Raw genomic sequence first — 25538 nt, 5'->3', positions numbered from 1 at the left:
CTTAAATTGATTCATGTTATAGGGTTTGTCTCATTTTTTGCAAGAGTTAAAATGAAGTGGAGTTATTACAAAATTGTTATGGTCTGGGGATATGTTTGTCAATCTTTTTTTTCATGATTATCTTCCCCCCACCTGGGAGACTTTTAATACATTATTTTATCACTCACTCATGAATATTTAATACCACCAATATATGTGTATGTGTATACCTACACACACACACACACACACACATATTATTTGTGTATGCTATATACATCTGTTTTTATACAAACACATTGATTTATTTTTGAGACCCATGAAGAAATTTTTGCCTCCTTATATAATTGGCAATAATACAGAAAGCAAAGATCCTTTGAGATGAGTCTTAAAATTTAAGTAAAATTTGGTGATATCAGGGCCCCCTGAAATAGACTGGAGTGGGGAAAATGGACAGATGTGGCAAGGAGAGGGAAAGATTGAAAATAATCTTGAGTTTAGAGAGACAGGTAGACAGATCCTAGTTTTACAAGAACATTTGCCATACATCAGTTCCATTTCCCAAAGTCCATTCAGCTCTGAAAAACAGATGAATGTCAATGACAGATGCTTGAGATACCACATCAAAAGGTGTATGAAAAAACAAAGGATTACAAATTCAAAGACAGCAATGTTGAAGGAAATTGTCTAAGGAAATTATAATTGAACAAATATGGTAAAGACTTGCAGAAAAAATAAAGGCTTTTCAAACATGAAAAGATTTGCAGAAAAGCATTTAAAAATAGGACTGCCTTTATACAAAGGGGTTCTATATTAATTTAGATATTTAAAACGTCAGTCACTTGCTTACTTCTGCCACATGTATTTACAAGTTTGAGAGAAGATGAAGAAGTACCCCCGTGATGAGGGTAATGGAGAAATGACAAAAGACAAATGCATTTTTATTTCCTTTACTTTAGACCTCATTTGAAGCCAAGCAAACACAATGTTAAAGAAAAACTGCACAACAGTGACTGAGTTTATTCTCCTGGGACTGACAGATCGAGCCGAGTTGCAGCCTCTCCTCTTTGTGGTTTTCCTAGTCATCTATCTCCTCACAGTGATCGGCAATGTGAGCATGATTTTATTAATCAGAAGTGACCTAAAACTTCACACTCCAATGTACTTCTTCCTCAGTCACCTCTCCTTCGTAGATCTCTGTTATACTACCAATGTCACTCCTCAGATGCTGGTTAACTTCTTATCCAAGAGAAAAACTATTTCCTTCATTGGTTGCTTTATACAGTTCCACTTTTTTATTGCCTTGGTGATCACAGATTATTATATGCTCACAGTGATGGCTTATGATCGCTACATGGCCATCTGTAAACCCTTGCTGTATGGTAGCAAAATGTCCAGATGTGTCTGCTTGTCTCTTGTTGCTACTCCTTACATTTATGGCTTTGCAAACGGTCTGGCACAGACCATCCTGATGCTTCGTCTCTCCTTCTGTGGACCCAACGAGATCAACCACTTTTACTGTGCAGACCCTCCTCTTTTAGTCCTTGCCTGCTCAGATACTCATGTCAAAGAAACTGCCATGTTTGTGGGGGCTGGTTCCAACTTTACCTTTTCTCTCACCGTCATCCTCGTCTCCTACATGTTCATTTTCGTGACTATTCTGCGTATGCGCTCTGCTGAGGGGAGACGCAAGGCCTTCTCCACCTGTGGGTCCCATCTGACAGCTGTCACCATCCTTTATGGAACACTGTTCTGCATGTATCTGAGGTCCCCTTCTGAGGCAACTGTAGCACAGGGGAAAATTGTCGCTGTTTTTTATATCTTTGTGAGTCCTATGTTAAACCCTTTTATCTATAGCTTGCGGAACAAAGATGTTAAAACAGCAATCAGGAAAGCGATCCGAAAGAAACTGTTTGCTAAATAAAGTAGACATTTTGGTCACAGGGATGTAATAAGCCTGTTTTATCTGACCAATTAATGAGCATTTTAAATTAACCAATCATGTTTTGTCATTGAGTATATTTTTGTCTTTTGTAATTCACATGTGGGACTTGCAAGAATGTGTCAAATTATTTGTTAGTGTTTACAGTGCTATCTCAGTGAATTGAAAATAATACCACAGAGAAATTCAAAGTCATGACCAGAAGGCATTGTTATTGCTCTATAAAATCAGTAGAGAATAAATGACTCTACCTCTAGTACTCATACTGGTTAAAGTTATGAAAGACAGAATTACCAAATGATGCTATGACAAATGATAATTTGTTGGATTTTTATAGTGCTCAGTAAATTCTAAACTATTTTCCAGAAACTCGTCCACCATAATAAGGGAGTTTTTATTTATTTCCTCTTCATATATATTATATAGCAATGAAGATCTTTGGGCATCTCAGATTATTACTTTAAGATATAAATGTCAAATTTCCTTTAGAAGAATTTTTATTTCTTTTTCTTTAACTAATATGCATCCTCATTATAAAACTGGTTTTGTGGTTTCACTTGCTAATTTTTTATTATGGAATATTTCCAACACACAGCCCAAAATAGAAAATTATAATATAAAGACCACCTATGTAAGCACAACTAATCATCGTTAAGTTTTCACATGACGCCACTTCTGTTTCAGATATTTCAGAAACTCAGATATTCTCAAATTGACCCCTCCTTGCCTCATTCTGTTTCTCTCCCCATTTCCTGAATTAAACTCTAGTTATGAATTTAATATTTCTTATCCCTATGTAGAGTTTTAGCATTTTCTGGGTGTTTATGTATCCACAGATTGATATAGTATTATTTTGCTTGATTTAAATCCTGATATAAATGAAATCACTCCATGTTGCCTTCTGCAATTTATTTTACTTTTCACTAAACATTGTTAGATCTATCTATGCTAATTCATTTAGCAGCATTTATCATTGATAATTTTACGGCAATATATAAATATGCCACAATTTATTTATTCATTCTACTATTGATGGACACTTACATTTTTCTAGTTACTGAAAATATGAAAATCCAGCAATACATTTTCTTGTGGAATTCTGAATGTGTAGCAGTTCAAGAGTTCCTCTCATGTAGATACCCAGGATCGTAAATTCTGGGTCATGAGATGTGAACATCTTTAAATTGAGTAGATATCACCAAATTGTTCCACCAATTTACGCTCTTGCCAAGACGGTGTAAGAGCGCCCTTTACTCCACATTCTTGTCAACACAATGTACTGTCAGACCTTTAAAATGTTTTCAAATCTAATGGGTGCAAAATGGATTCTTGTTTCTTCTTTAAGTTTTTGAATTGTCATGATAAGTGAAGGGAAGTATTTTTAAATGCTTTTATGCCAAATGAAGATTTCTCTTGTTTTCAGTTGCATGTCCATATTCTTTGTTCACCTTTCAGCTGGTTATTTCCTGCATTTGTAATAGCTCTTTATATATTCTGAGTCAGATACTAATCTTTTAATGATATATCAAATGCAAATATCTTCAACATGTTTGTAGCTTGTATTTCATCCTTGTGAGCGGTATATTTGGTGCTGCAGAAGTTTTTCATTTTAACATAGTTCAAAGCTGCCAATCTTCTCTTTATCGTTGTGGTTTGTAGGTCCTGTCTAAAATAATTTTTTCCTATTATACAGATATTCTCCTATCTTTTTTCTCAACGTTCTAAAGTTTTGCTTTTGCATATTTAAGTCTTTATTTTTCCTGGTATAGTAAATGCTGCAAAACAGACTCTAATCCTATCTTTTTTTTTTTTGACGAGGAAGATTCGCCTACAGTTAATATCTGTTGCCAATCTTCCTCTTTTTTTTTACTTGAGGAAGATTAGCCTTAAGCTAACATCTGCACCAGCCTTCCTCTATTTTGTATGTGGGTCACTGCCACAGCATGGCTGATGTGTGGTGTAGGTCTGCACCTGGGATCCAAACCTGGCAAACCCAGGCTGCTGAAGCAGAGCTTGCTGAACTCCACCACTACACCACGGGGCTGCCCCCTCTAATCCTACTTTTAAGATGGTCTGATTTTTATGTTTGCTTTTTCTTTTATACTAAAACTGTCTCCTGTCCTATGTTTACTGCTTAGAAAGACACCAAGAAACTTCCTTAATCAGAAGTTAAGAAAATAGGTGCTTACAGAACCAGAAGTAAGTCTCTGTGTTTTTACTTTCTTTATTTTTAGTTAAGAGAGGCTTTATTCAAGTCTCAAAGTCAGGTCTACAAATTACAAGGATTTTCCATCCTTAAAAATCAGATTTTCGGGGCTGGCCCGGTGGCGCAAGTGATTAAGTGCGTGCGCTCCGCTGCGGCAGCCCGGGGTTTGCAGTTAGGATCCCGGGTACGCACCAATGCACTGCTTGGCAAGCCATGCTGTGGCGGTGTCCCATATAAAGTGGAGGAAGGTGGGCAGGGATGTTAGCCTAGGGCCAGCCTTCCTCAGCAACAAGAGGAGGATTGGCAGATGTTAGCTCACGGCTGATCTTCCTCACACACACACACAAAATCAGATTTTCTATGGCTTTACAAATCAATGGGGCTCAGGAATCTAGAGTTTTAGCTCTGAAAGAGGGCATGCCCTGCCCTCAGGGGCTGTGGACTAAGAAGTAGAGAGGAGAGATCAGCTCTGAAAAAAATCTTAATTCTATTTCTTGCATCACCCATCACATCCCTACTGTATGCAAAAGACTTTTCTATGCTTTGAATCAACTATCTTATTCCTCATGACAATTGCGTTTCTCATTTTATAGCTGGGATTTAAGGTAGGACAGGTTAAATAACTTGCCACTATCATGGAATTCATAAACAATGGATCCAGAATCAGAATCACTAACTGGAATTAGATTCATGAAGTTCTGACTTTCTAAATGCTAAGGTATTGCCTGCTTGATGTTCACTATGTTAGGGCAGGCCCCACATCGTCTAATTTGATTTATTTATTTTGAAAAAGTTGCAACTGAGCTAAATGTTACCCAATTTCACTCAGAGAGCAAGGTGGTGACAGAGCTGGATACAGTTCCAGACCTACCCACATCCTTTGTTTACATGATGGAATTCTTCTCTAAACACGGAGAGAAAGCTCAGTGAGCAGCATAGTGCTCCCCTCCTCATGTGGGTCTGATCATGAGGACCGTCCTGCTGATGAGTCAGGCATCAGTGTACGCCTGTAACGAGGGCTGATCTACCTCAGCTGCAAACGTCAAGTTCACACCAGACATTCTGGTGGCCTTTAGGCTCACCACTCACTCTGGAACTGTATTTGTGGACACTTTCTTTCCTTGTAGATGCTCTCATGAATTGATATTATTTTCTCACTACTTGCCTCTAAGCGCCTTAAAACCTGAATTTCAAGCCTTTCTTCTCCTTAATTATCTGGTGGAACATTTCTAAGTTACCATTGTAGGGAGCAGGAGGAGGGATCAATGAGAAGGAGATGGAGGTAGCCCATTTACTTTCCTTACTACAAACAGAAAGTCATTCTGAAAACAGAGTAGAGTAGTCAGCTTTTCTTTATCTGTAGTTCCCAGTGGCATAGAGCTCTTTACGTCCCTGAGGACAACACAAAAATCTCCTTTGGTCTTTTTTTTCCCTGCATCTCCCCATTTCCAGTAAATGAAGCAGTTCTATTTACCAAGATTTTAAGTCACCTGGAAGGTTGTTTCTTAAAAAGTGACTGGTTATTATGTTTCTAGTGTTCATTTCAAACATATTCCTTATCTCCACCTCTATATGCATAAATGGACAAACCATATTTTCCACAAACCTCTAGGACAATTTCAACATTGGTGTACCCTGTTTCCTCAAAATGCTTTGAGGCAATCCCTTCTGTTTTCAGTAGCAGAGTTTGAACCACAGCTAACTTTCCTGGCAACAGGCTTATCGAAATTTCAGTTGATCTTCTTGGACAATATTTTGTAGACCTGTCACTGGTTCAAAAGAACCAAAGAAGGAAAACATTCTGCTCACCACAACAAACGTAAGGACATTTTCAGGTGCAGGATGGAGCTCACCCCAAAACAGGAATTCCTATAGTTAGAGCCAGGTGATCTATGAGATTCTTATATCTTTGGAGGGAGGGGTAAAATTTTGAGTGTGTGCTTTAACTTAGTTGAGGATCCACAGTTTCATTAGATTTTTCAAGAGATCCATGTAAAAGAAAAAATTAAGGACAATTCTTATAATGAGTTGTGGCTAAAAGTTTTTCCATAGCTCTACTTGCTTTTTTGTCTTAAACAAAGTCTTTTCTCATTCACCTGTAATTGAATGGCCAACAGAAAAAGCTAGCCTATTGAGCTGGGTGACCATCTAGAGGATCTCTCCAGGGCTAACTCCTTGCTTAGGGGCTTCTTTCTCTTCTCCTTCTTCCTCATCCTTTTCTTCTTTCTCCCCCTCCCCTTCCTCTTCTTCTTCTCCTCCTCCTCCTGCTCCTCCTCACCCTTCTTCTTCTTCCCCTCCACTCACGTCATGATCCCCCTCCTCTTCCTTCTTCTCCTTCTTCTAGTCTTTATTTTAGCAGGGGTGAGGACGCTCTCCTTTTCTTCCACATCCTCACTGTCAGCTCTGATAGCCCATGTGTGCCAGGAAAGGCTGGCTTCATGGACATGCAACTTATACCGTTGACAGGACCGTGTTTTCAGAAGTCTCTCAAGTTTGGTTTAATACTCTGCTGTCACAGTCTTGAAATTCTTAATACTTTTTGAACAAGGATCCCTTACATTTTATTTTCTCCTGGACACTCTATATTATGTAGCTAGTCCTAGTTGCAGGTTTCACAATTTGTAATTTTCTACTATCCTTGAGCTACTCCTCTGAGTTCTTTCTCCATCAGGTAGAGGCTCCGCCTGGTTGTGAACCAGTAAACGCACAAGCGCCTTGTTCAGAAGATGTTCACCTTTTGCTCTGGCCTGACTCAGGCAGTCAGATTGGCTGTGATTTTCTTTCTCTGTAAACACATAATATTCAGTCCTTTTTGCCTCTTCACTTATCAGTACCTCTGTTCTATTCAACTGGATATTTCTGGATCTCACACAGGTCACTGAGCTTGTGAGTCAAGACCTTTTCAGATCCCACAGGCCATCATTAGTGAGATGCAACAAATGAGTCCTTCTGCAAATGAAACCCTCAAGTCCAATTTCCTGCCATGTCTTTATATATCTGAAATTGCCAAATTCTGTTCTTTTTCCTTCCATTTTTCTCTGTTCTGGTAACCACCACTTGTTCTCTCTCTGAGGTTTTCTGGGTGTAGAAGAACATGAAGACATCTCCTAAGTCACCTCACTGCTGTCATACAAATAAATATTCTGGTTCCAGAGTGTTTCCTTCTAGACATTTCTTGAAAGGACTGCAACTAACCCCTGACTCTTCTTCTCCAGGGAAGGCCATTGATATTCTTGGAAGGAAAGTCTTAGGTAGAGAGCAACCAGACTTTCAATGAAGTGAAACATTTGCGTTTTAGTGAATGTCTCTGCTGGATTTTCTGCACTCCTCTGCATGAACTCTGTACATACACGTCACTAGCAGTTTCACAGAAAGATCACATATGGTGTCTTTGCATCTGATCTTTATCCTTCCTAGAACATCCTTCTTACAATAACCTTATTGCTTGTTCTCTTCCTCTTTCAGTTTGTTTCTAAAAAAGTCACTTTTCATGAGTTCTTTGTTGATGTTACTATTTAAAATTTGAACACCCTTTCCTCTAAACCCCATTTTCTTTATTTTTTTCTATAACAGTGCCATTTGAAACACCGTTTACTTACTCACAATACTGTCTCTCTCTGTCCACTAGAATGTGAATGCCAGAAGGGCAGGGGGTTTGAAGGTTTTGTTCATTTCTGCATCTGAAGTGCCTAATCACATGACATGTTGAGCATCAATAAATACTTGTTTATGAATATCTAGCTTGATGTCCACCATGACTTGAGAGGGAGACAGAACCGATACTGTTAATCCTACTTACAAATGGGGAAAAGTGGTAACTTATGGTTAAGGGTCATTATATTTCATCTATAACAATTATTAGTGTATTCAACAATTGTTTATTAAGTATTTACAATTCTGAGTAATGGAGATATAGGCACCAAAAGAATTTGTCACTATCGAGCTGACCTCGTGGTGCAGCAGTTAAGTGCGCACACTCCGCTGCTGGCGGCCTGTGTTCAGATCCCGGGCGCACAATGATGCACTGATGCACCGCTTGTCAGGCCATGCTGTGGTGGCATCCCACATAAAGTAGAGGAAGATGGGCATGGATGTTAGCCCAGGGCCAGTCTTCCTCAGCAAAAACTGGAGGATTGTCATAGATGTTAGCTCAGGGCTGATCTTCCTCACACACACAAAAAAAGAATTTGTCACTATCTTTCTAAAACTAATACTATAGTAAGTTGTAGTGACTCATTATTGAAAAGAAACAAGAATTGGGAAGATTTTTAAAAGAAACAAAGTATGAGAGAAAGGGCAAAAAATAAAAGCATCTCAAGAGAAAGGAAAAGGGGATTCAGCTCTAGTGACATGAAGGAGATAAAAAGCCATAGGGTTTGGAATACCTCTAATAGACACAAGCTGTGATTCATAACTTAAATACAAACTATGAAAACTTACTGCTTTTCTTTATCAATACATTACATCATTGCTGTAGATGGTCCTCAAAATGCTAAGTAAGATTTGATTCGATTTGATGATTATTTGTTCAATTATTTGGCATAAGTTTATGGGACCACTGTGGCAGTGCTTTTTTAAAGAGTGATTCTGGGAACATCCGCATCAGAATTTTCTGGATAATTGTTGAATACGATGATCCCAGTATCCCACATAAGACTTGATGAAATGAATGTTCTGTGACTTTTATTGAATAACGACCTTCCAAAGCAACTGCTTTGTACACTAAAGTTCAAAAGTACTAATTCTCCTAAGCATAATACATCATGAAAATCTCCGTGGCGACACAGACATGAGTAAAACATTGCAAGTAATTCATCTTTCATGCTTACACTGTTTTTTTCTTTTCTTTGTAAAATCAATGTATAAACATATGCTGAGAAGTCACAGTACAATAATGAACTTTGTCCCTCACCCTGAAGAACTAAAATATGGGTAGAAAGTAGATTCACTACGATGATGTAATGTCCCAGTGAACAAATTAGCAGTGTATAGAGTGCGCTGGAAGCAGAAAGCCTAAAGGGATTAATTCCAGCTCATGCACGCTGTGAGTGGAGTGAGGCATGCTTCACAAAGGACTGGACTTTGAACTAGGCTTTATAGGATGTGTAGAGTTCGAGAGGCAAAAAATAGTGCAGGGATATAGGGAATACGTACCACAGTTGCATATGGAAATAGGAAAAGGTATAAGTAGAGTTATCTATAGGTATTCCTATAGGTATAACTGTAGGTATACAGATGGAAATAGAATACTTACAGTGGCAACTGAAATCATGGCTTAGTAGAAGTACAAAGTCCGGTTATGATAGTATTCATTTAATGACATGCGAAGGTTTAGAGAAAAGTTGTTTCAGTCGTCAGTAATATGATTTGTACCTTCATGCTGCTTTATTTTCATTTGTTTCAAATGCAGGCACAGACTCTCAGAAAATGTCCATCACAAATGAGAGTGCAATAACAGAATTCATTCTCCTGGGGCTCACAGATGGCCCCGAACTCCAGCCTCTCCTTTTTGTGCTGTTTCTGGTTGTGTACTTTGTCACCCTCTTAGGCAACCTGGGCATGATGGTGTTAACCAGACTCGACTCTCGCCTTCACGTGCCCAGGTACTTCTTCCTCACTAATTTAGCCTTTGTAGATTTGTGCTAGACCTCGAACGCAACCCCACAGAAGTTGACTAATTTCTTACCAGAAAAGAAGACCGTCACCTTCGCTGGCTGCTTTACACAGTGTTACATATTCATTGCACTTCTCCTGACTGAGATTTACATGCTGGCAGCAACGACCTATGACCGCTACTTGGCCCTACGCAACACTCTGCGCTACAGTGCGAAAATGTCCAGGCGTGTCTCCATCTGCTTAGCCACATTTCATTACGTCCATGGCTTCTCAGATGGGCTATTCCAGGCCATCCTGACCTTCCACTTGACCTTCTGTAGATCTAGTGTCATCAACCACATCTACTGTGCTGATTCGCCACTCATGAAGCTTTCTTGCTCTGATACTTATGTCAAAGATCAGCCGTGCTCATACCAGCTGGCTTCAACCTCTCCAACTCTCTCACCATCATCCTGGTGTCCTATGCCTTCATTGTTGCTGCCATCCACCGGATCAAATCAGCAGAGGGAAGGCACAAGGCATTCTCCACCTGTTGTTCCCAAGTGATGGCTGTTACTCTATCTTATGGAACTCTCTTCTGCATGTATGTAAGACCACCAACAGATAAGACTATCGAAGAATCAAAAATAATAGCTGTCTTCTATACTTCTAAGCCCAGTGCTTAATCCATTCACCTACAGTCTGCGGAAAAAAGATGTAAATCAGGCCTTGAAGAATGTGCTCAGATGAAATATGGTCACTAGGATGGCAATGCCTCCAATTTCCAATAAACCATAACTGTAAATATTTGGCTCAAATGTCTTTGCATTTTCATGACGAGTGTTGGTGTTCTTTCTGGATATGACACAAGTGTCTCAGCTAAAAAGCTCATGTCTGGGAAGAAATGAGCTGCACTTATTAGTCTAGGCCCTTGTTCCTCAATGTGTGGTCCATGGACCAGGAGCGAAAGTGTTAACCTTGGAGGTTGTTAGAAACGTAGCATTGCATTCTGTGCCTCAGGTCTACCACATACAGATCTCTGTTTTAACCAAATCCTGGGTGATTTGTAAACACTTCAAATTTTGAGGACAACTGCTCTAAGTGAAAAGTCCTAGTTAATACTCCCTGAAATGCTGGTGTACTCTTGTTTACAATGGTAAACAGGACAAACATTCTCTCAGCTCAGTTCCTTGAATTTATTCCATTCTTATTACCATCTGTCTTTTGGGGCTAGGGTCTTTAAGAAACACCCTTCTGTATACCTCTTTGACTTACTAAGTGAAGCCAGAACCTGTGGGTCACAATAGTAGTTTCCCGTTTCTCGTGAATGTGCTTGTGTAATATCCCCTGTGGGAATGGGAAGAGAGACGAATAGAGTGATCTTTCTTTTCCTAGACTTGAGTTTCTGGATTTAGTTTGTGGCCTCTGAGCTATTGGGGCCTACTTCTTCCCTGTGACTTGCAAGCCTTGGTCCACAAACTCAAGTCTAGGCAAAGAATGAATGCTCTCTGCTTTGAAAAATTTAGAATTTACTTGAGATTATCTTTTATCTTTTCTTCTCATTTTTTTAAACAAAAGTTTGGATTATTGATTGAGTCTTGCTTCTTTTCTCATATTTCACTAAAACACTGCTTAAGCTGAAACCCACTAAATTTGGTATTTTGTATCGTTCAGTTTTCAATACATTGTAATATTCCCTGTGACTTTTTAACTTATGGGTTATTTAGAAGAGAGTTCTTAATTACCTTATATTTGGACTTTTAAATGATATTTCAGTGTTACATATTTGTAACTTTGTTGTCAGAGAATACAGCCTTATGATTTTAGTCTTAAAATTTTATTGACTAGTTTTTTTTGTTTCTAGGTTTGTTGAGATATAATTGACATATAACATTGTGTAGGCTTAAGGTGGACAACATGATGATTTCATACATCTACATATTGTGAAATGATTATCACAATAAGGTTAGTTAGCACTCTATCATCTCACATGATTACAGTTTTTTGTTGTTGCCTTAGAGGTGGCCAAATCATTTCAGATCCATTCTCTTAGCACTTGCAAGTACAAAAAAACAGTATTTTTAACTATAGTCACCATGCTGTACATTAGATCCCCAGAACTCATTCATCTTATAACTGGAAGTTTGTACCCTTTGACTGACATCTCCTCACTTTCCCCACCCCTGCCAACCACCATTCTAGTCTCTGGTTCAACGAGTTCAGTTTTCTTAAATTCCATGTAAAGGGGAGATCATACAGTATTTGTCTTTTTCTTCCTTCCTAAAGAAGGCAAAAAATAAAAACATCCTGATTATTAAAAGAATGTGGCATACTAAATATGTCATATTAACAAAGTTATATTATACAATTAAAAAGAAGCCAAATTCAAAGAGCATCAACCAATTCGGAATATTCTTGCAATACTATTTAGTTTTAAAACACTAAAACCAAATTCATGCCGACTTGAGGAACTATTATGTAAAATTATTTATGGGTAGACAGGAACCAAAATGTAATATGTAAAATTATATAACAATAGCTGTTAATTATGTAGTAGGGAAAATTATATAAACCTTCTGTAAGAGAAGAATATACTAAATCAGAGGTGAGTATTCTTTATTGAGAAAGGATTCTGTTTTGATTGAGGAAAGTAATGAAACAAAACATAGAGGAATTAAAATATGTAAAACATTAAGTTCTTTCTTGAAAAAATAAAACACATACGGTTTTATATTAAAGAGAAGTAGACTCAAATATATACCAAAGTGCCGTGAGAAAAATCATTGAAATTAGAGATGTGAGTTTCTTTGAGAAGATAATCAGCTTTCATTAAAGGAAACTAGGTAGTATATCATATGAAGTAAATCATTTTCATATTCAAGAAATATATCATAAAGCACTTCCCTTGTTGGTAAGAGTAGCTCAGTGGTGTTCAATATTGATGCCCTAGGAAGTGAAATGAAGAACTTATCTGCTAAGTAACCAAGTGGAAATGAGTTCTTGAGGGAGACTAAAAATATGCCCCTGTATTATTATAAACAGCTGACTTCTGCTTTTGTGTTTCTTATCAATCATCATTTCCAAACTACTTTTCCAATCATTGTTTCCATTAGACTTTCATTTGATCCCAAACTATGCATATATAAAAAATATTTTGTTATCCAAGAGAATTGCATTCAGGTACCACCAACAAGGGATATCTTTTTTATTGTTTTTGAGACTTATTATTTTATCATGGGGACACTGTCAAAATAGAACTTTTCTCCATTGTACTAATGTTTCTCATAAACACTCTTCTCAAAGCCTGTTCCACATCCTTGTTCCTCAGGCTGTAGATCAATGGATTCAGGATGGAACCCACAAAAATACAAAACACGGCCACAATTTTCCCTTGTTCAACAGTCTGCTCATTTGCTGGTCTCATACACATGCCACCATAAAACACAAAGACAGCCGTCAGGGGAGCTGCAGGTGGAGAAGTCTTTGTGCTGCCCTGCACTGGAATATGTCTTCATAATTGTGATGAAAGTGAAAATGTAGCAGTTGAGGGTGATGAGTAGGGAAACTGTGAGTTGAATCTTTGTGGACACAAACAGGGCAGGTTGCTTTATGTAAGTGTCAGAACATGTCAACATTAAGAGGGGTGGGCCAGCACAGTAGAAATGATTGCTGGTGTTGGGTCCACAAAAGGACACGTGAGAGGTCAATATTATCTGCATTGTGCCCACCATAGAACCCCAGAGGGAGGGGAAAGTGAGCAGGTAGATGCAACGTGGCCTTGACATTCTGCTGTTGCAATGTGGGGGATTGCAGATTGCCATGTCCCTGTCATAGGCCAAGCCTCAGTATTGAGGCTTGTAATGTTACAAGCCTAAAAGCCTGGTAATACTCAGCAAGGAACAGACTCGTGAAGACTTGAGAAAGCTTTTATGTATTTCATTGACCACTCCTATTTACTACTTAAAATTCTTCATCCAACTAATTCTCCTTCTGCTGCTTCTCTCATTCATTTTCTTTTTATAATTTTATTTATTTATTTTTTTCCCCCAAAGCCCCAGTAGATAGTTGTATGTCATAGCTGCACATACTTCTAGTTGCTGTATGTGGGACGCGGCCTCAGCATGGCGGGAGGAGCGGTGTGTCGGTGCACGCCCGGGATCTGAACCCGGGCCGCCAGCAGCGGAGCGTGCCCACTTAACCGCTAAGCCACGGGGCTGGCCCTCTCATTCATTTTCTTGTTTTTTTTTTAGCCCAACTTCCTTGATACCAGAAACAAAGAGAAGAGAAGAGATAAGAGATAAACAGATTTCTTTCTGGATTCCATCCTTGACGTAATAGTTAAAAATTTTCCAGGTGAAGAAAGTGTTTGACAGATTAAGCTTCAATGGTTAGCTCTTGTCCTGTTTTAATCTAAGTATGGGAAGAGCCCTGATAATGTTCTGCCTTTGTTGTCATTTTTATTCGTACCTCAGTATTAATCATCCACTGAATAATTTGATCTCGTTGACTCTGAGGAAAGCAAAACTTACCTTTAAATCAAACTTATGCAGGTAAATTTACTTACAATAAAATATAATAATTTTAGTGCAGTTTGACAAATGTGCTCAGCCATGAAATCATAATTCAAGTTGTCAAGGATGCTGTGCAGGTAGGGAGAGGGGGTCGGGATAGGGCATATAAAAAGGACACAGGGGCCGGCCTGGTGGCACAAGCGGTTAAGTGCACGTGCTCTGCTGCGGCTGCCAGGGGTTCGCCGGTTGGGATCCGGACGTGCACCGATGCACCGCTTGGCAAACTATGCCATGGCGGCATCCCATATAAAGTGGAGGAAGATGGGCATGGATGTTAGCCCAGGGCCAGTCTTCCTCAGCAAAAAAATAAGAGGAGGATTGGCAGATGTTAGCACAGGGCTGATCTCCTCACAAAAAAAAAAAAGACACAAAGCTCACTCTTTTTAGCAACATTGTGACATGTTTACTTGAATAAATGGATTAATTTTCCTAGAACTGTTGCAAGCCTTTGGTAAATATCCAGGGTTCTCAAGAGTTGATTTTGACAACTTTTGCAAGTGTTCTCATTGCTTTTTTGGAGAAACAGGTTTTGGGAGGTCATCACTCTGCCCTTCAGGAAGTTTCTCTCTATATATATATGCAATGCTTTTGAGATTCATTTAACTTGTATTAGTAGTTTGTTCATTTTTTGCTGAGGGATATTCCATTATATGAGTATATCACAATTTGTTTATCTATGCGTTTGTCAACATATATCTGAGTTTCTTTGTGGGTATACGTCTTCTTTTCTCTTGTATAAATACATAATGCTTGCTGGGCTATAGTTTTATATGGCACTTAACTTTATGAGAAATTTTATAAGGAACAACCAGTTTTCCAAAGTCATTAAATTATTTTATACGCCATCAAGTGACATATTATGAAATTTACAATTACTTCACGTTGTCATTGTCTATCTTTTTCTTGCTAATCTTTTTAATTCTTGCCATTGATGCGACTGTGAAGTGGTATCCAATTGTAGTTAGAATTTGCATTTTCTTGACAGTTATGGTTGTTGACATTCTTTTCACGTGGTTATTGGCTATTCGCAAACCTTCTTTTATGAACTCTCTATTCACCTCATAGACTTTTTTTTTGGTTAGGATGGTTATATTTTGAGCAGTTTATTGTGGAAAATCTTCACGTATTCTGAATACAAGTCCTTGTCAGAATAACTGAATGTGAATATTTTTCCCAGTCTGTGGCTTTCCTCGTCTTTCTGCTCCTCAAATCTCTCACCTGCTGTACCTTCCTACTCCTCACTATCATTAGATAACCTCATTTCAGTGTTTATAGAGAAAAATTTAAGCTTTCTGATTGGGATTCCCTGTTCTTTACTATATTAAAATTGCAAAACTTATCTGCATGTATTTTCCTCCTTCCATAGTATTAAAGGTGATGGTTAAATTCTTTACGTGTGCTGAAGAGCTCACACACAGTACCAAGCAGTGTCTAGCAGAGTTAGGTAGTGTTATTGCCCTCAAAGGAGAATCTAGTTCCCAAAGCATTAAATTAAGGTTATGCCCTTGACGAACAAAGACTATTTTAATTGGTTTTTAAAATTTATTTAAAAAATACTCTATGGAATATACTTAGCAAATACATTATAAATCTTCCCACTGTGCTTTTACAAAATATGGTAAATCAGCTTTTACAGGTAGGTCATTTTCTACGTTTGTTCACAAAAATATGTTTTGTTCTTTTGTGTGGAGATTAGTATCCTCTAAATGTGGAAAAAATTGCATCTAAAGCATCCTGCCGTTATGTTCTTCATAATACTTGCTTCTAACTGACATGATGTTATACGTTTTTATCTATGTGTTTAATATCTGTTCCTCCTTCTACAACATGTGCTCCATGAGGACGGGGAATTTGTTCACTGCTGCAACTACAGATCCTAGAACAGAAAAATATCAAATTTTGCAGTGTGCATGAATAAATGAGTGGGTAAATTTATAAAGCAGAGAGAACAAGTCTTCGTTCTGTACCTTCTGAGCCATATATCGAGATAAATTTCACTACATTCAGTGTCCTCTTTAAGAAATTAAGTCAGATGACTATAGGTTTCAAGAAAAATGCTGTGCTGAACATTTATCTTCTATTTTATATCTGAAACAAGAGGCTATCACAGCGCAAGGGACCCTAGAAATCCAACTTCCTTTGTTTGTCCATTTGAATGATGTTGATGATGTGCTGCTTTTCCTAATTTTCATTTTTTTGGCTTTTTTCCCCAAAACATTTAGAAAAAATATCAAATATGAAGTTCCCCAAGAAGACAGTTATAAATGTATACATATGTATATATAATATGTAATATTATAACATATTATCTATTAATTAATATAAAATACAATTATATGTAAATACATTATATATACACGAGAGAGAGAGTGGATGTGTTTGCGTGTTTGAGATGTATATATATATAGAGAGAGAGAGATAACAGAAATAGAGTGTGAAAATATTTACATAGAAATCTTGATGTGTGTGTTGAAAAGAGAAGAGTAATTTCCTCATAGATGAATAGATCAATGAGTAAGTGATAAAATGGATGGAATAAAATAATAAAAGCAGAATCTGGATCAGACAGAATTCCTCACTTTCTTTGTCACTGTCAGTTTTCAAGGGCTAAGAAAATGTCTTCTCAAAACCACACTCTAGTGACGGAATTCATTCTCTTGGGACTCACAGAGGATCCAGTGCTAGAAAAGATCCTGTTTGGGGTGCTTCTGGTGATCTACCTAATCACATTGGCAGGGAATCTGTGCATGATCACGCTGATCAGGACCAATTCCCACCTCCAATCGCCCATGTATTTCTTCCTTAGCCACCTCTCCTTTGTAGACATTTGTTATTCCTCCAACATTACTCCAAATATGCTGCACAATTTCCTCTCAGACCAGAAGACCATCTCCTATGCTGGATGCTTCATGCAGTGTCTTCTCTTCATTGCCCTGGTGATCATTGAGTTATATATCCTGGCTTCCATGGCAGTGGATCGCTATGTTGCCATTCACAGCCCCTTACATTACAGTACAAGAATGTCCAGGAACATTTGTATCTCTCTAGTCATGGTCCCTTACACTTTTGGCTTCCTCAGTGGACTCTCTCAGACACTGCTGACTTTTCACTTGTCCTTCTGTGGTTCCCTTGAAATCCATCATTTCTACTGTGCTGACCCTCCTCTTTTAATGTTGGCCTGCTCTGACACCTATGTCAAGAAGATGGCAATGTTTGTATTCGCTGGTTTTACTCTCTCAAGCTCCCTCTTCATCATTCTCCTGTCCTACCTTTTCATTATTACAGCTGTCTGGAGGATCCGTTCTGTTAAAGGCAGGCACAAAGCCTTTTCTACCTGTGCTTCCCACCTTACAACAGTCACCATATTTTATGGAACCCTCTGCTGCATGTACTTAAGGCCCCCATCTGAGACGTCTATAGAGGAGTCCAAAATAATTGCAGTCTTCTATACTTTTTTGAGCCCAATGCTGAACCCATTGATCTACAGTCTAAGGAACAAGGATGTGATCCATGCCATGCAGCAAAGGATTAAGGGTAATCTCTTTCATAAAATTGCAGTTTAAGCATGTGTTCATTTGTCGTTACTAAGTGTCTGTGATGACATGGTGACTCCCTTCAAAGAACAAATCTACTACTCTATAGTCATGATTTGTTTATCTTCACGAACTGTCAATGACATTAGCTAAATTCTCCTCAAAATTAATACCTTCAAGACAACTTGTTTTAATAAAAACTGTAATATTGAAATTAAACAATAGTTTCTTTAGCAGGGAACCTCTAAAAATAAAATGGACAGTATCCAATAATTCCATGTAATACTTTAATATCTTTACTTTCTTGGGGATAAATCTTGTAATTAACTCACTCTGATGGAAACACTGGAAATCCATCTTCTCTGAGTTATGTGGTCTACAGAGCCATAGTGACGTTCAAAGCAGGGGGATTAGTTTTGCAGTTTTTTTTACTTATGAAATTATTTCTTCTTCAAGTGTGGTGTAGAACAATGTCTCTGGTGCCTGACTAATTACTGGAATCACCTCAGGGAAATTTTAAATAGATCACACATAGGTTAAAACATTCCGTAAATTCTCCCACAACCCGAATCATACACATTCTAAAAAACTTTTTGTCTATTTATAAATACTGGTTATGATCCTCAGTTTTGAAAATAAACTGTCAACACCTGTTTGTGAGTTTCCAGGAATATGGATTGAATTCAAGCACAGTATAGTATAAAGCATTCTACGTATACTTTTTATGTAGTAGCACTGAGTTAGGTCTAATTTATTAAGAGTTAATACAGTCTGTCAAGTGGCTTCTGCAACCTGAGAAGGCCCTGAAACAGTATATAGATAAGTAGGTGTTTACATATCTTTTTGGAGGAGAACACTCGATTCTTACTTTGGTTCATAAAACTGTCTGTGACATTATTCTCTAGATAAGTCTGTTCCAGTAGTTCTCAAAATTTCTATTGAGAAAATCTTCAGTAAAGAAGGTTATATAAAGAGATACATAAATCATCCTCATTAATCTATGCACTATTATTCAACTAGATGGCTGCATATTGAGACGTATATTAAAATTTCTTTAAATTGTCTTAAATGTCTGGTATTCTAATATTGTGTGCCTTGATTTTAACTTAGACCGTGATACTAAATGTTCACATGAAATCAACTGCTATATTTACTCTGTGTTCAAATAATTTTCCAGAAAATCACTCAGATGACATGCAGTTTTAGAAAACTGAGCTCCATTCTTAAGTCTCAGTTGATTGAATAAGGCTGTTCTATCAAACATGTTCACTATAAATAACTGAAAAGACAGACAGTGGTGAGGAAGTAACATTTGTCAGTGATGTGTCCTAAACCAATGGACAACTTCTGTTTGAATTTTCTTATATTTTTCTTAATAAATTGGTGTGTGTATATATTCTTATAATTCCTAAAACAAAATTGGAATCATTTGCCATATGCAAGTTTTAACATTGATTTTCACTTGAGAGTATAATGTTTGTGTTTTCATATAGACTAAATATTTCTAGTGAACATTATTTTCAATGTGGTCTAATACACAAAATTAAATCATACTTGAAGTTAATTACAAAAATAACACATAGTTGTAGAGAGGCAGATTGAAAAATACTAAAAGATCTTTAAATTTTGCAACAAAATTTAGTTTCAATTTTGGAACGAAAGTAAAATTTACTTGCAATCTCCTATTAAAAGAGAGTTGTTCTCTGCATTTGGTTTATTTTTTTCTACTTTATCTTGCAAACAATTATTCCATCATATTGATATATCCTATTGTTGTTATGATTGACTCGTATATCTACTTCCATATCCCTCTTGTTATTTCTCTAGGATAAATTCCTAAATGTGGAATTGCTGACTTAAATGCTTTGAGCACTTTTAAAGCCCTTGTTAAATTTTTCTATGGGTAAATTTTTCTCCAGAAAGCATCAACCATTTACATGTAGGATTAGTAACGTTTGAAAGTAACCATTTCACTGTACTTATATTAATATTAAGAAATATCATTTAAGATTATTTGCTTCTTTATTGTCTCAACTGAAACTCTTAGGCAAGGTTTCTATTTTAATTTGAACCGAAAAAGAATTGAAATATATGTTTAACAAATGAAATATATACATCAGCTTGATGATTACTGTTCAAGTTGTTTCCAATATTCTTCAAGTGAAGAATATTTACATTTTTATTTGGAAAAATTTTGTCTCTTTTTGTTTTGCTTTGTGGATTTTCTCCATCCTAAAATTAAATAAGCAAGTATCTATATTATGTTATTGATTTTTTGCGGCTATATATTATAGGAATACCTTGAGTTATTCTAGATACAATTTTGTTGTATGTTGTACTATTGTATATAACTTTTTCTCTCACATTTTAACCCATTTCCTTCTATTTATTAAGCAACCTTTTATTTTTCATTAATTTGTGATGTTATCTTAATTGTATACTGAATGAATCCATTTTGATTTTTTCTTTGACCAATCTATACACAAATTTAAACCAAATTCTTATAATTAATGTAGATTTAAAATGTTTCAATTTCTTTTTTTGTGTGTGAGGAAGATCAGCCCTGAGCTAACATCTGATGCCAATCCTCCTCTTTTTTGCTGAGGAAGATTGGCCCTGGGCTAACATCCATGCCCATCTTCCTCTACTTTATATGGGATGCCACCACAGCATGGCTTGACAAGCGGTGCGTTGGTGCGTGCCCCGGATCAGAACCTACAAACTCCGGGCCGACGAAGCTATGCCACCGGGCAGGCCCCCTAAATGTTTCAATTTCTAGTAGAGAAATTCCATCTTTGTTATTTTTGCCTTTCAAATTTACATTAGGAGAATGCAAATCAGATGCTTTTAGCTACCTGATATTTTTAACCCAGAAATTATGCATACAATAGTTCAATTTAGAAGAATATGCACACATATACAATATCATATGTGGCGACACATCCAACACATATCCATAGTAAATTATGTGAAAAATGTGGAAAAATATTTTAGTATTAATTGTATTGTTATAGCTTGGTCCCCAGATCCGATGGGGAGATGTATGGCACGGAGGCCACAGAGAGGACTGCTTAGGGCTGAAAGGTTACAGGTGAGTTAAGTATTTTTACTAGAAAGGTGGAGAGGTGATGGTGGCCTATAAATGAGGAGAAAAGCATACAACTTTGGCACACTAATGCTGTTTATTTATTAACAGTTGTACACATACATTTATTTTTGCACCATCCCAGTGTCCATGATGCAATATAGTTTCAACAAAGATATCTAAATAGAGAATCTTATCTGTATCTGGATTTGCTTTTTGCCAACAACTATCCCCCAAAAGAACTGTCATGTCCACACATAACTCCTCAACTGTGAGTCATTCAATCACTGAAAACAATCCTCAAAAACAATTTGATCAAAATTCAAATAAATATTAAACATTTCAATAATCAGAAGAAAATGTCTCTGAGCTTAATAGCAGACTGAGAAATTCCCAATAGAAAAGTTACTTCATTTTGACCTTAAAAAAATTTAAAATAAGCAGCTCTAACAATTTGACAAAGATTTTGTCACACATAAGATGAAGTGATAATAATACTAAGATACAGTAAGTTTATAGAAATCATTTGAAGCATTAAACACTAACATATAAATGCATTTCAAAGGCTATGAACTGAAAATTAATAAAAATACAAAAATGCTAAAATTAATGAATAAATTGTTAGTAATCAAAAATATGAATTGAAATATTATTCTGTCTAGTATCTACATTTAAGAGAGTTCAAAAAACTGCACTTTTATACATTGATGTTAGAAAAATAAAATTATACAATTTCTCTGGAAATTCATCTCACCTTATGTTTTTAAGAGTCAAAAATGTTTGTACAGTTTTACTCAGGTATTCCAATTTTAAAAACGTGCTGAAGGTATAATAAGAAACTTGGGAGATTTTCCTAAGATTTTTTTTATAATTGAGGAAAGGGAGACAAGTGATATATTAACACAAGCAGCCCTCCTTTTGCATGGTGCTGGTAAACTAGACCATCTACAGACTGGAAATGTGTCTTTGCTTTCATGGAACTCAGTTTCCACAGCACTATGCAAAGTGAGGACTCCTGCATTTAATAACCGGTTAAGCACAGGCAGTATGATGGGTGTAAATAACTAGAACCCCTGAAAGGGTGTGTTGGTTGAGACTCTAAGAAGAGTATGACTATTGTGTGACAAATTTTTGCATTAGAATGTTATACACACATTAAAATGAAGAAGTTCTCAGTTAAGACACAGGCATATTATTTTATACTGCTTTTTATGAAAAAGAAACGGTACAACAATATATACATTATGCGAACTTTGTAAAATACTAGGATTAAGGAAAAGTGAAACTTTATATCTGTGTACCAATTCCCCATGACAAACAATTATTGCTTTTATAATCAAGAAACAAACAAACAACAAAGTGCATATTTCCAATATCATCCAGATCCCAGGATATAAAATTAAAAGATTTTTATTTATTAATGTTAGAATTGGAATATGAAAGTAGGAAAAAGTAGGGATTCAAAACCTGTTCTAGGGGCCGGCCTGGTTGTGTAAGAGGTTAAGTGCGCGCACTCGGCTTTGGTGGCGCGGTGTTGGCAGGATCCGATCCCAGGTGCCCACCGACACACTGCTTGTCAAGCTATGCTGTGGCGGCGTCCAATTAAAGTAGAGGAAGATGGGCACGAATGTTAGCCCACGGCCAATCTTCCTCAGCAAAAAGAGGAGGATTGGCAACAGATGTTAGCTCAGGGCTGATCTTCCTCACACACACACAAAAATCTGTTCTATAACAGTATTGAATAGGATGATCATCCAGTTTTCTTCTAATTCCAACTTCTATTATTTTTCTCCCGAAAATTATTATACTTCTGAATAGGTTGAGATCTTCGATGGTAAACAAGGCTGTACTTAATTGTTTGTTAGGAATGAGAGATGGTGTACATGAATATCTCTATCTACTGTTTTTAAATCTGGAAACCTAATTATTCCTTTACTCAGGAAGTTTCCATCTCAAAAGAAAGTTCCTTCAAATAAAAGCTTTTTTCTTTTTCTTCTCAAACTTAAACATTACCATCATAGTAGCTAGCATACTATGAAATTGAGAAAAAGTAAAATAAATTAATGTTAAGTTCTAATAAATTATATCTGCTGCATGAATGTTTTCTGTACTGAATTTACATCTACTATATTCACACATACACACAATCAAATGGATGCTTCCAATGCCTTTGAGGATATAGGGAAACTAGGGTACTCTTTTGCTGGCGGTGATTTCATACATTGCTACATGCAAAAAGAAAGAAATATAAAAATAAGTAAGAACAAATCTCTGGAAATCTATCTTAATACAATAACTGATCAGAAGTAATGACTTATATGCATAAAGATTTTCCTAAAGAGGGAAAAATAAAAAATCTCCTAAATATTAATGTAGTGATGTACTAAAATGTTTCACATCAATGTTAAGTTATATCATGCTCTTAAATAAAGACCAATTTCAAAGAGTATCAAACAATCTAGAATATGCTTATTCTACTATTTAGTTGTAAAACACTGAAAACAAATTCATGCATAGTAGAATAGTGGTTATTTTAAAATAGTTTGTGAGTAGACACAAAATGAAAGGTAATATATAATATTGTAGAAAAAATAATTGTTAATATTGTAGGGACAAAATGATATAAACCTCTTATGTAAGACATGAAAATTCTAAATCAGGAATGGTTATCTCCCATTAATAAGGGTACCTGTTTCGATTAAAGGAAACTAATGAAACAAATCCTTGGCTTATTAAAATGTAAAATATCAGGTTCTTTGTTGAAAAAATTAAACACATGTTTTTATATTCAAGAGAAGTAGACATAAAAATATGCCAAAAATATATTGAGACCAAACATCCGAAATTAGAGATATGAGATTTTTTGCGAAGATAATCAGCTTTCATTAAAGGAAACTATGTAATATATTGTACAAAAGTAAGTCGTTTTCATATCGAGGAAATATATGGTAAAGCACTTTCTTTGCTGATAAGATGGCTCAGCGATGCTCAATACTGATGACCTAGGAAGTGAAAGGAAGAATTTATCTGCTAAATAACCAAGTGGAAATGAGTTCTTTAGTGAGACTAAAAACATGACCCTGCATTATTACAAACAACTGACTTTCACTCTTGTGTTTCCTATCAATCATCATTTCCAACCTCTTTTCCATTCATTTTTTCCATTAGACTCTCAATTGATGCCAAGCTATGCGTACATAAAGAACATCATTCTTATTCCAGAGAATTGCATTCAGGCACCACCAAGAAGGGTTTTTGATCATTTTTGAGATTCTTTTTTTAGTATTCATTGGGAGAGTGTCAAAACGGAACTTTTCTCCATTATACCAAGGTTTCTCATAAACACTCTTCTCAAAGCCTGTTTCACATCCTTGTTCCTCAGGCTGTAGATAAATGCATTCAGCATGGGACTCACAAAAATGCAAAACGTGGCCACAATTTTCCCTTGTTCAACAGACTGCTGATTTGCTGGTCTCAGATACATGCAGAATAGGGACCCATAGAACAAAGTGACAGCCGTCAGGTAGGAGCCACAGGTGGAGAAGGCTTTGCGCTGCCCTTCACTGGAATGGATCCTCATAATGGTGATGAAAATGAAAACATAAGAGACGACGATGATGAGTAGGGAACCTGTGAGGTTAATCCCTGCAGACACAAATAGGGCCGTTTGCTTTATGTAAGTGTCAGAACATGTCAACATTAAGAGGGGAGGGTCAGCACAGTAGAAATGGTTGATAGTGTTGGGTCCACAAAAGGACAAGCGAGAGGTCAATATCACCTGCATTGTGCCCGCCATAGAACCCCAGCGGTAAGGGAAAGTGACCAGGCAGATGCAAAGTGGCCTGGACATTTTGCTGCTGTAACACAGGGGACTGTAGATTGCCACGTACCTGTCATAGGCCATGGCACCAAGCATGTAATATTCAGTAAGGAGCAGAGTCACAAAAACAAAACATTGGATCAGACATCCCAAGTAAGAAATGGTTTTCTTCTCAGATAGGAAATTAACAAGCATCTGAGGAGAGATATTAGTGGAATAAAAAATATCCACGCATGCTAAATGGGTGAGGAAAAAGTACATGGGGGTTTGCAGCCCGGGAGTAATTCTGATTAATATAATCAATCCAAAGTTCCCTGTCATGGTGATGACGTAAATCAGGAGAAACACCACAAAAAGGATGGGCTGCAGCTCTCGTCGGCTGGTCAGTCCCAGAAGAATGAACCCAGTTGCCTCAGTGCCATTGCTTTGGGGAACTTTTTCTATCTTCATGTTCTCTAATAAAAGAAGAAGAATTGTTCAGGTATAAAGAGAGAAATAAATTGCATGCAATCCAAGAATAGACAAAATAAATGTACCCTAAAACATACAGGTTTTGAAGAGAGGTTTAAATAGGTTACTATTTCCCTCAGAGATGGAAGACTTTCCAGAGGTGCCTTCAGGTGGTCGGTGGTGCTGACTAAAGTGGACGTTGCAGTGGAAACACGTTTTGAAGGCCATGCACCATGCTTTGCTGGCTGCTTTGCAACCCCCCCCTCAACTTGGCTAGCACACACAGAATGTGTCTCAGCTCACTGGTCTCCCTAAATAGGCTATGCAGTCAGAACCCCTGATCCTCAAACACGGCTA

The 25538-nt window shown here is 37.0% G+C and overlaps 2 protein-coding genes and 1 pseudogene across 2 annotated transcripts; 2 read left to right on the top strand and 1 right to left on the bottom strand.

Moving 5' to 3' along the window:
* Positions 1–964: 964 nt before the first annotated feature.
* On the top strand, positions 965–10527 carry LOC131395104 (olfactory receptor 5M11-like; annotated as a pseudogene).
* A 6123-nt stretch (positions 10528–16650) lies between these two features.
* LOC131395105 (olfactory receptor 5M10-like) lies at positions 16651–17856 on the top strand. The gene has a single exon (XM_058526902.1). It carries the CDS (start codon positions 16909–16911, stop codon positions 17854–17856), a length of 948 nt encoding a protein of 315 aa, XP_058382885.1. The 5' UTR covers positions 16651–16908.
* A 6341-nt stretch (positions 17857–24197) lies between these two features.
* Positions 24198–25181, bottom strand: LOC131395421 (olfactory receptor 5M11-like). Its single transcript, XM_058527303.1, has one exon. The coding sequence runs from the start codon at positions 25179–25181 to the stop codon at positions 24198–24200; it is 984 nt and encodes a 327-aa protein (XP_058383286.1).
* Between the last annotated feature and the right edge of the window lie 357 nt (positions 25182–25538).

The sequence above is a fragment of the Diceros bicornis genome, chromosome 31 (assembly GCF_020826845.1).
Source record: "Diceros bicornis minor isolate mBicDic1 chromosome 31, mDicBic1.mat.cur, whole genome shotgun sequence".
In the NCBI taxonomy this organism is placed as follows: Eukaryota; Metazoa; Chordata; class Mammalia; order Perissodactyla; family Rhinocerotidae; genus Diceros; species Diceros bicornis.
The sequence above is the reverse complement of the archived record's forward strand: the minus strand, read 5'-3'. Positions and strand labels throughout refer to the sequence as shown.

Bases quoted from the DNA above. Each gene is read 5' to 3' on its own strand.
- LOC131395421 (XM_058527303.1), bottom strand. From the start codon at position 25,181: ATGAAGATAGAAAAAGTTCCCCAAAGCAATGGCACTGAGGCAACTGGG.
- LOC131395105 (XM_058526902.1), top strand. From the start codon at position 16,909: ATGTCTTCTCAAAACCACACTCTAGTGACGGAATTCATTCTCTTGGGA.